This window comes from Pleurodeles waltl, chromosome 3_1 (genome assembly GCF_031143425.1).
Source record: "Pleurodeles waltl isolate 20211129_DDA chromosome 3_1, aPleWal1.hap1.20221129, whole genome shotgun sequence".
NCBI classification, from domain to species: Eukaryota; Metazoa; Chordata; class Amphibia; order Caudata; family Salamandridae; genus Pleurodeles; species Pleurodeles waltl.
This window is the reverse complement of record NC_090440.1, coordinates 438,231,265-438,243,434: the sequence shown is the minus strand read 5'-3', so window position 1 is coordinate 438,243,434 and position 12,170 is coordinate 438,231,265. Positions and strand designations below refer to the sequence as shown.

Below are 12,170 nucleotides of genomic sequence, written 5' to 3'. Positions count from 1 at the left end.
GCCAGGAAGCAGTACGAGAGGTAGGAAAATAATTATTACAGTCTTTTTTCAACCCTAGCGAGTTTAAGTGGCCTTCCATTATGTGTATTACATGTTGGAGTGTAGTTTTTCTGGTTTTCTGGGGACCTCTTCTGGTTCTCCAGTGAAAAATGGTAAAAGAATTAAGGAGTTGTTGTACGCTATTCAGTTACCTCTGGAAATTGCCGTGGTGAAATGCAATGCTCATGTTAAGTCGCAAGACTATGTGTCAATGGGAAATGGATATGCAGATCAAGTCGCAAGGTTTTGTGCATTGAACTGTATATCATTCAAAGATCAGTGGGAATTGTTATCGGAAACTGAAAATGAGACATGCGCAGGATATGCATTAAGGGTGGTTGACACAATGGAAGAGTTAAAATTGTTGCAGGGACGTGCCAGCAAAGAAGAAAAACACAATTGGCTCAAATTGCAATGTGTACAAAGACCTGATGATTTGTGGGTTTCAGATGAGGGGAAAATGGTTTTGCCAAACAGTCTCTTGTAACAGTTTGCGAGGTTTTACCATGGACAGGCACATATTGGGAGAGATGCCATGATTAGGTTGTTCAAAATTGACTGGTTTAACCCGAAGTTCAGACAAGCTGCAGAAGTAATTTATCACAGGTGCATCATCTGTCGGCAGATGAATATGGGGAAAGGGACTGTGGTGAATTTGTGCCACATTGGGAGAGCAGGAGGTCCATTTAGCAGGATGCAGATGGATTTTATTGAGATGCCTGTGTGTGGATGTTTGAGGTACGTGTTGGTGATTGTGTGCATATTCAGTCACTGGATTGAAGCTTACCCTACACGTAGGAATGACAGTCTCACAGTAGCGAAGGTGCTGCTTAGGGAATTGATACCACGTTTCGGGTTTCCGATCTCTTTAGAATCAGATAGGGGAAGTCACTTCAACGACGAGGTGGTTAAGCCGCACTGAACATTGAACAGAAGTTGCATTGCAGTTACTGCCCTGAAGCATCAGGACTAGTGGAACAGATGAATGGTACCTTGAAGTCGAGAATGGCAAAAATGTGTGCAGCTACGAATTTGAAATGGCCAGATGCATTGCCTCTAGTGCTAATGTCAATGAGAAATACGCCCAACAAGAAAACAGGACTGTCCCCGCATGAAATTCTCATGGGCCGAGCTAGGAGGTTGCCCGCAGTGCCTGCAAATGCTCTTGTGAATATCACGGATGATATGGTGTTGGACTACTGCAAGGGTCTGCCTGACATGGTCCGCTCTCTCTCTCACCAGGTGGAAGCAACCACACTGCCACCGATAAATGGTCCAGGTCACACTCTGAAAGCCGGTTACTGGGTTGTTGTCAAGAAACACGTGAGGAAGTCGTGTTTGGAGCCACGTTGGAAGGGGCAGTATCAAGTGATACTGACAACTACTACTGCTGTGAAATGTGCTGTGAGTTCCAAACTGGGTTCATGCCAGTCACACAAAGAAGGTGACTTGTCCAACTGATGAGGAACTGGAGTTGTCAAGATTAACAGCTACAGAAAAGGAAGTCTCAGGGCCGGAGAGTAATCAAAGGGGAACTGAGACTGAAGGAGAGCCCGTTGAGGACAGCCTGGTCACTCAAACTGCAAACCAAATCCAGAGGGGAGACGGCGAGCCTATCTCAACTGAGGCGCCAGGGGAACCGACTTGCAGAGAGGTTCTCCCAGAAGCAGACGGATACAGGTTTGAAGTTGAGCCCCTGACAGACCCAGAAGGCGAAGGAGGTGAAAGAGAGGAAAGTCCAAGAGTTCAGACTCCTCCTGAGCCGCCTGCAGAGCCATCAAGAGAAAACACCATAGCACAAGAGGAGGGCATTGAACTGCAACCTGAAAAGCCAAAAAGCAAAAGGTCGCTTAAAGGAGATAAATGGCCCGAGCCACAAGCTGCAAAGGAGAAAGTGGTTGTTGACGAAACAATAGAGGAAGACGTTGATACCACAAGAAGGGAAGATCTGAGTGAAGGGGAAGAGCTTTTAAACCTTCCTCAGTTGATTGTTGCTTTATATTGTTCTGCTTTCTGATTCTATACAGATCATGATTAATCCTAGAAATGACAATAATAGGAGTAGGATTTGTAGATGGCCGAGTATTGTTCTGGGTGCTGTGAGTGCGATATTAATAATAGCTGTGATTGTGGGAATGCCATTGGAGGATAAGAGTGGGACTAACAATGCTTTAATTCCTGAGACTGCTACACTAACACCATGGGAGAAATTTGAGCAGGATACAAAATATTAGCATGAGGGAACTAACACTAAAAGGGAACTATCTACTAATGTTTTCTATCGCTTGTTGAATGAGTATGTTGAAACAATGGATGCGAAGAATTGTTATGTGTGCACAAAAATTCCTTTGTCAGTACAAGAAGGGGTTACTTATCATAGTTTGCCACTAACCTACGGGATAAGTTGTGGTTTGTTATTAACAAGGCTTTATGATCAAGAATATATTCAATACTTCTATTCCAATCTAGATGTGGTGTTTTCTTTTGTGCCTATAAAGAATATTGGAGTAAGATAGCTAGAGATCATAGTATAAAAATAGTTAGGGGTTTCTTTGAGCCCACACTGACATTTGGCACAGATTATGCGCATCGCAATAATCTAACTTGCTTACTAACGCCTGTAGAAAAGAGCTTTTTAGATCACACTGATGATAGAAGAAAAGCGTTAAAGGAAAAGCTAGAAAAGGGATTAGAGAAACTAACGTTTGCAAATGATTATGCTTATAGTGCAATAAAGACACAGGGCAAATTAGCTATAGATGCATTACACGTAGGAAAGCTTTGCATATATAGGCCAAAATCTGACCATGATACTTTGTTTGTGGGAACAAGTGAGTGCAGACGTGTTTTTGTTTCAGAGTAAGTGGACGTTCATGTTAAATGGACAGGATCCAGCGATCCCCGGGATCTATTACATATGTGGACTTAATGCTTATTACCGTCTTCCAAAGGGACGGTATAGGACATGTTATTTGGGAATAGTTTTCCCAAAGATTTACCAATTTGATGACTTAAGGCAGTTTTCTAAAGTGTCGGAATTACATCATACTAGACAGAGAAGAGAGACAGCGGCTGCTGTCGTGGGTGATATATTTGGAGCAATAATTCCTTCAGTGGGAGTTATCTTAAACTCCATAAAGATTCGAAAGTGGTCTACTATTGTGGATAACATAATGACAAACTTCACAGGGGCTATACTCCTGATGGATACTGAACTTGCTGCAGAGAGGGCTATGACTCTTCAAAACCAGCTTGCTTTAGACATTCTTTTAGCGAAAAGTGGCAGAGTCTGTAGGATGCTTAATGAGCGCCACGGTTGTGCATTTATACCAAATAATAGTAATAAGATTAGAAGTATGCTTACTAACCTAAACGAGAGATAGTACAGATTTAAAGGAGCTGAAAGAACCTGGAGTTTGGGAAAAGGTTGGAAAGGGACTGGCTAAAGTGGGAAGTTGGTTTGGTAGTATTTGGAATGGGATACTTGCAAAAATAATACAGGGAATATGGATTGTCTTAACCTGTTTATTCGGACTATGGTTATCATGTAAAATTAGTAAAAGAATTAAAGAAAGATTGGCAAAACGCAATAAGAGGAGGGAAGAAAAGAAAAGGGAGAAAATATTCAAAGCAAAATATGATAAGTCGAAAAGGGGGGAAGAAATTGAATTGCAGGAACTCAAAGTGAAAAGAAAAGTAAAGAGTGGATTTGTGTGTTGACAAGTGTCATCAGAGGAGGGCTTGTTGGAGTTTAGTTTTTATAATACATGAAATGTTTATGAACTAATACATAATAATGCCGCATAGAAAATGTATTTTACCAAACGTGAGTCCGAAATGTGCCCACGGGGAGTGGCCACCATTGTATACGATGATTAATGAAATTGACTAATAATGAAATATTAATGCACTAATGTATGATTTTATACCAGTATTAAGAGTTATATGTTAAGGTTTTGCTAATTAATTCACTAGGCCTTAGTTAGCATGAGTTGGGGCCTAGCTGCCCGGTTTCATATTAAACGTGCAGTGTGCTGACTTGCTGAAGGACATGTAGTTGTACTTTTCCAGAAGCTAGAAGCCGAGTGTAACCGTAGTAGATTCATTCTCATGAAGACTCGACTTGCTCAAGGAGACATTCTTGCTGAATGCAACAGTGTAAACTTGCAACAGGTACAAGGTCGCATAAACTGGTATAGACAATGGAACTACTGACTGGGTCTGTGAGATGACCATGAGAACATGAAATCATACCGGACATTTTACCCACTGGAGACGTCAATCACAGGAGCCAATAAACTATGCGAGAACTGTTATGAGGTGACAATTTTGATGGGGCGATCAGTAAACTATTGGATGGAGATGATGGTGTGCCAAAACTAGCCCAGCTGGAAATTAGGGGACTGTACCACGAGAATGATATAAAATTCATGGACACGAGGAGAAATAAGCTATTAGATGCCATTCCGAGCCATTACAAGCTATTACAAGCCATTTTGCCATTGCATGCTGTCACTTTGTTACTCTGCCCGAAGTCTTTGCTGTTTGATTCCTCAAACCATTCTTACCTTGCCTTGCCCTATTCTATACTTTTCCTCCTTATGAGGGAAGTATTCCCTTTTGCCCGGTCTTGCTGAACTTTGCTGTGTTTCCTGGCTGATGTTGAATCAACTGCTGTCCTGAGGACGAAGACTGACTGTATGCTGACCCATTACAGAGGGTAACTATATGATGATTAAATTGAATTGTCTATTTGCCTTTCCTTTCTAGGTACCAACTGCTTCTTTTGACAGAGACCATAGATAGATGTTTTCTCAATTTGTGTTGCCAAAATTGTTTTGCATGAAGCCTAACATGCCAATGCTAATTCGAAGTTAGTTAAGGGGTTCACTAAACAGACGCAAATAGAAAAATTACCTAATCTACGCTCTGTTGAACAATGCGTTAATAATACTCTGCTAAAGGTAACCCATGTTGACGTCGTGCTATGTTCTAATGTTTATGATCTTTGCTTTGATGAAATCTTATTCGAGTTGCCATATTATGACAATGTTGATGTGCTTTTTGGTTTTGAGACTAATAAACTTGCTAGTAGAATTGTAATCAATAGGGAATAAATATCATAAAAGTGTACTAAACTGGTGTGGTTATTCATGACTGAAAGGTCATGGTGGTGTTCGAGTCCTATTAATGTCATTGATTAATTTGATTGAATTGCTACTGTGATTATTGATGAGGTTATTGATTATTGACATGTTGACTAGTTATCTCGTCTTAAGGAGACTTCAATCAGGGTCAAAAGATTCATCGGCCTAAAACGAGTCCCAGAGTGAATAAATGATCTAGATTGGGACGCTTTAGCAGCCAGCTACACTGTAAGGTGGAGTTCTCAGTGTGAGCAGGGGGCTGCGGGGAGTTTGAGGAATAGGGCATGAACTGACAAAGGTGAATGTGTTCTAATCCAAAATATTATAGCCAGGAAGCAGTATGAGAGGTAGGAAAATAATTATTATAGTCTTTTTTCAACCCTAGCGAATTTAAGTGGCCTGCCATTATGTGTATTACATTATTACCTAGAATATAAGGGGACTTAACAGCTCGACAAATGATTTTTTTTTTTTACAGGAAACTCACCTGGATCCCTCGAGACAACAGACTCTTACCGTGAAACGGAGACAATGTAGATACTTTTCATTTAGCTCCTACTGATGTGGAGCTGCAATTCTCATTACAAAATCTGTTCTATTTATCCTAGAAATTATATATTTCGATCCAGAAGGCAGATGCTCGTTTGTTACTGGCTAATTTTGTGAACAACATTCCATATATATCCTTCAATGTGGAGGGCAGACAGATAATCAATAACATCAAGGTACTGTTACACAAATCTGGGCACTTTATCTGCAGTGGTCATTTTAATTTGGCTACAGAAAACACACTTGAAAGAACAGGGCCATTCATGATGGGACATGCAAGAATGGTTAGACCCCTTCTCCACACACCTTCAGAAATAAATTAACCTGTTAGACACTTGGAGGTTTAAACAGAGTAGTGAAAATGTGCTCTACTTATACTGTTCTCTCCATGGCAGTTATTCAAGAAAATACTTTTGGTTTCTCCCTGATGAGACTGCACACTGGACAGCAGAGGTGAGCTATGATCCGCATTCACTTGGACATTCTCCAGTGATACTGGAGCTTGAGGTACCGATTACTTATACGTCTTTTCTCAGCTCGAGATTCCTCTCCAGAGACTTCTACTACAAAGTGTTTTGTGAAGGATTGTAAAAACTGATTTTTTAAATAGTTTGACAAAAACTAGGCTTCATTGATTTCTCTGCAACTTTGAGGGACTTTCAAGATGTGTGTGAGGGGAAATACAACTGGTACACACTCTGGGGCTACTGTTATAAACAGAATAAAGAACTGCTGGCTCCTCGTCTATTACAGGTCTACCAGGGTCAGATGGGCTTACTTAGAATGTTATTAACAGTATAAAAAAAACTGCTGGCTCCTCGTCTATTAGAGATATACGAGACACTTGAAAAGGGTTGATTGCCCCTGTCCTGCACAAAATAAATAATCACAGTTCTCCTTAAACCCAGTAAAGATGCCTCGACGTGTCAATCATTACAGATGCTTGTTTTCTTGCTCAATATAGGTAATAAAGTATTAGCTAATGTATTTTCCACCAGACTTGCTCCATACATGAGTAAGTTGCCCAACCATCCACTCTATTTCAGAGCACTCTCCTCTTCTTGAATTCCACAAGAAGCTGAAAACTTGGCTTTTCCAATAACCCATCCGCCCTAGGCAGGGCTAGGCACACACATGTGCTCAAAAGCAGGATACCCTTGCGGGTGATAGTGCGCTTTACAAATACACATAACATAAGAGGAAGGACCCCTCTGCTGGTGCAGAATGTAGACGCTGCTTCTGGGATGGGGCCGACGTCATGACCTGGACTGTGAACAGACTGGCATGGCCTTATTTTGGGACAAGATTAAATGATTGAAGATATAATTTAAATCCAATGGCACTTCTGAGATACGCAGTGGATACTACACCATCTATCATAAGGCTTGTCGTGCTGCTACTATTAATGGCAAAACTGGGAGCAATGATGGCATGGTTTAAATGCCACCACCAAAAAATGATTCCTCCTCCACCCCCCAGTAGCGATACTATTCTCCTATTACGCAGCAGATAGCTCCGCTCTGGTTTAATCCATCCTGAATTAGCCTGAAGACATATGGGGCCCCTTTTCAAAGATATTCAGTGTGACAGTCACAGTATATGGACTTTACACTGAGGGTGTTGTGACTGTAATGCTATAAATTTGATTGAAAGCCCTGGTTACTTACATTGGACGGCGGTGTCCCTATTTCTTACGTCACAGATAGAGAGCAATGATATTAATGAATGGCCCTTGTAGGACCTAAATTTATCACATGCTGGTAATTTGCTATCCAATCTAGGCGACGGACCCAGCTTATTAATGTTATTTGATTTCACTCACGTACATGTTTAACACAGGTAATACCTTAATTGGCTTAAAAATATGAATTGATGTATGTATTATTGTTGCATGAATTTCAAGTAAAGTTTAAAAACAAATGAAACTGAAACATACAGCTCAATATGAGGCAGGGCACTTGGCGAGTCTTCAAATAACAACGTTACTTAAAAAGAAAATGACAAGTAAACGGAAAAGACTGAAAAATTCTGAACATGACTTGTTGAGTAATATAAACTATGTGTTACAACGGCAAATACATACCTCTTTCTGTGCAACCTTGAAGGGAATTGCATTTGTTAAATGTTGCTGTGTAATGCCACTCCAGCGTGTTCTGTAGTCGAAAACTGGTTGCTCTGGCTTTATATATTTGTCATATATGACATCACCTACATAGTTTACTACACTGCATCGAGCCAGTTCACTAACTTTACCCCCTGGGCCAGTACCAACCATCTCACAGTCAATTGCTACACACTTTCCTGGTGATGTCCACAGTGGGCATGGAGAAGAAGGCCTGTTGGAAATTAAGCTGCTTGGCATAGATAACCCACTATCATATCCATGTATAGATGGGCACTGCACATCTGGTCTATTACAAAAGACAGGCAGAGAATCAGACAAAGTCTTCTTGAGTTTGTTAAGCTTCAGATGTTGCTTGTCAACAGACAGATTTGATGGCCTGGAAACATTAGGTCGCCTACAGTTACATTGACTGCACCTATTATTTTGCTCCATTGTGACAAATGTGCTGGTCTCTGCTACAAATACAGACTGAATGATTCCTCCAACCTCCCCTTTTAGCTTGGACTGTCTACTTTGTTCCAAAAGAGCTCTGCGACCCAAAACTCGTAAATGTTTTCGAGTCTTTCTTTTTTTCCGTTTCGGACTGGCAATAATATCCGGAAAAATCATGTTGGCATATTCATTAGAATTCTGGAATAATGAAGGGCTACTACGGCCATTAGAGCGTTTGCAAGACCCTTCCTTTCCCAACTTGCAACCAAACGTCAGACTTGCTTGCATGGTGATGAAATCTGATGGCATCTTGCTGACGACAGAATCAAATCGCATTCCAAAAACCTGTAAAAGCGATAAGATAATATTAACAATTAAAAGAACCAGATAAAAGTTGCCCATACTATTGGTTTGCATTTGATTTCATACGAATATTTCAGGCGGTGAAAGGTTAAAATACCAAACAAAACAGTTCGAGGAAATCTTGAGGGAATATTTTAGTTGCCCTAGTTGTCGTAAGGTCAAGGAAATATAGCCAATTACAATAAAATTTCCCTTGACGCATAGTATACAGTGTGCCGTAAATGTCAAGCAAAAACAAAAAAATGGAAGGCTAAATGGTTAAGGGCCTCGCTAACTACAGAACAGGTTTCCCTCCATGGGAACATGCAATAAGCATGCAAATGGCCAACACAAGAGGAGGCAGGACTCGTTAGAAACTGTCGTTTTTGCATTCTCTTCTATTATTTGCAGGCTTATCAGTCTGGGAGCACACAGGGTTCACAACGGTCCACAAAGGTTCCCGACTGCCTAAAGAATTGTGGGCTGGATCGCGGCACGACAGGTCAAACCAGAGTGCAGATGGGACAGGTCAAACAACAGTGCAGATGGGTGAGAGTGCCAGGCTGACATCAACATTTGACATGCGCTTGCATCAGGTGATTTCTCGGGCAGGCCAACTCGTCTTGGGGCAAGGGGTTCAGAGGGCTCTCTAGATGTTTGCAAACATCTGCATACGCAGAGATTACAGTCCTGTAGTGAGCGATACAGCAAGCTCAAACTCGTAGGTTTCTGTAGGTTAGCTAGTGGCATTAATGAAATTCAAGCTCAGCAGCAAACGGTCTTCACACTGCATGGACTTCAGAAGAAAAGGTTCACCCTGACCCAAGCCGTCAAGCTCAGAATATCATCAGTGAACGGCAGGGTTACGAGCTTCTTCACTGTAGTCACCAGGCAGCAGTGCAGATGCCTATTACCAATAAGTGATCAGTACGTCCATCCATTTAGAGGTCAACCCAACCAGGCAGGTTCAGTATTGCCCTCCTTAGATAGGATTTAGTTCTAAAAAGCAGGGAGGGGGGGTGTCATCTATGAGCAAAACGTATCCATCTTGCAAACGACACATCATCATAAACGTCTGTGAACATTTAAGGGCAATCCTTATATCTGGTACAATGCCAATATCCGTGGAGCCATTATTCATCTTCCAAACACGTTAATGTCCGCACAGAGTTCCAACACAGAAGACTGCCAGGAATCCATGCAAAAAGTTGGCAACGAACGAGGGCGTCCAAGCACCCCTAAAACTTGAAAACAGCTGCAAAGAGCCAAGGATCAGTCTGAGGGGGGCTACATAATTCCAGCTGCATAAATGTCAGGGATGTTTCCCTTACAATAATGGCTTTAAGAGGAGTGTGGGCCTATTTTCAAGGAATGAAGATGAGAGAGCGTAGTTTAAATATTACATATGCTAAACATGAAATGCTTATATCAATGATCAATAATGCTGCATAGAAAACGATAATAATTAGAGTAATGCTTAAACGCGCATCTGAAATTCGACTATAATGTATGAGGTTACCAATATAAGTGAACTAACAATGATAAGTAAAACTGTTCATGATATGGTTTATATTAACATTTATGATATTGCATTGTATGGAAAAATCTCTTAGCCCTTAAGTTAGCGTGAGTTGAAGATTTAGCTGCCTAGCTCTCATATTAAAGCATATTTTTCTGTTTTTCAGTGTGCTGACTCGCAAAAGGGCCATGACCCTGCATTTGTTCTTTTCCTTCGTTTTATGTAACAAATTCTATCCTGTTCCCATCTGCATGCTAGCTGCTTTAGTATGAGTTTTATACAAATTTTGAAACAAAAGTAAATGAAAGAATGTACAAGGACACTTGACCATGGACAAAGGAACTCATGACCCAAGAAACGTGCCAAGTGGTGATGAAAACCCACCGGATGCGCCACCTTCGAAGACGTCAATTAAGAAGACCAATCAAAGTGTTATAAATTATCGTGGGGTGACAATTGGGATTACCTAATGTATAATTTGATAGGTTAAAGATAGTGGGGTATAGTGGATATCCAATCGAATTTTGGGGGAAGGTATTACGGAAAAGGGATAAAAACTCATGTCACAGAAGGGACGTTAGAACTAGGTAGGGAATACTGTTGATTTATCCAGAAACTCTGTCACTCTGTTTGGTGACTTTGAAACTTAATAAACCATCCTCACCCATAGATTGCCCCTTTACGCTTCTCCTCCTTATGAGGGAAATGTCCCCTGTCCTTTAGACGAGGTTAGACTGATGACGATTCGACTGATGTCCTGAAGACGAAGACTGATCCTGTGTGCTGACTTAATCCTTGGAGGGTAATTATGACAATGCAATTGTAATTTGTCTGTTTGCTTTTCCTTTCTAGGTACCAACTGCTCATTTTTTAATTTAGAGGCCATAGTTAGATGTTTTCTAAATTGGTGTTCTAAATTATTTTGCATGAAGCCCAACATGCTGATGTTAATTAGTAGTTAGGATAGGTGATCACTCTGATTGACGCAAATAGACAAAGACTGACCTTGCTCTATGCTGAACTGAGACTTACGTGATATTCTTTGTATTCTGATCTATGTACACGCCGTGCTATGTTCTTATGTTTGTGATTCTCGCATTAATGGAATCTTATCACAGTTGCCATATTGTGACTATGCTCTTATGTTTCCTGGTATTGAGATTAACTCTTCTGCTCGTAGATTGTAATCAATAGGGAATAAAATCATAAAATTCTATTAACAGGTGTGGTTATTCATGGCTGAAAGGTCATGGTTGCGTCGACAGTTTGATTAATGTCTTTATCTAAAGTAAAGTGCATTGTGGTGATAAATGTTGGTGACATCATTGATATATTGCTTGACATATTGATCAGTTATCTCGTCCTACGGTGTCTCACCACTGGGTCAAAAGATTCATTGGCCTAAAACGAGTCCTAATGTGTATAAATTGACATAAAGGGACGCGTTAACAAAGACATACAGTTCACGAATCACAACAAAAATGTGGAACATGGGCAAGACATGAAGTTCAGGTAGGTAGTTGTTTTCTCAGATAAATGTTTACTGAACTGTCCAACAAATGAACATTTGTCATTTTAATTAAAGTTAACAACAAAGTTCCAAGATATCACATTTGAATTATAACTGACATGGTTATATTTTAAGGTACTTATCCAAGTAACATTGCTATGTTCTTTACCAGACGGTACGTGGGAATAAGGGGGAGATATAGCATAATGTGAGAGACAAACGCTTTATACAGCAGATGGTCCCGCAATACAGAAAAAAAAACTCTCACAGTATCACAGAAAAGGACATGCTGGGCTGCGAACAGCCTAGTCCATGTGCTGTTTAATGAGTTTTAGTATTGTAGATGAAGGCTAAATGAACCTCAGAGTTTATCTAACTTCTGCCTCGCAGGAAGTATTTCCATACGTCAGGCCGGTTGTTCAGGTACTTTTAGTTTTAACCTTGATAAATGTTTTTTCGTATCTATCACTATCCTCCAACTACTCAACCCATCCTCCCAGGACATCC

At 40.7% G+C, this 12,170-nt stretch overlaps 1 protein-coding gene across 1 annotated transcript in view; it reads right to left on the bottom strand.

Annotated features, from left to right (window-relative positions):
- Window positions 1-12,170, bottom strand: part of AEN (apoptosis enhancing nuclease) — a 46,712-nt gene that overhangs the window by 22,053 nt on the left and 12,489 nt on the right. The window contains exon 2 of the mRNA XM_069222716.1: window positions 7,819-8,637. Within this exon, the coding sequence (XP_069078817.1) occupies window positions 7,819-8,628 (810 nt within the window). The 5' untranslated portion in view covers window positions 8,629-8,637. The remainder of the gene's footprint in view (window positions 1-7,818; window positions 8,638-12,170) is intronic.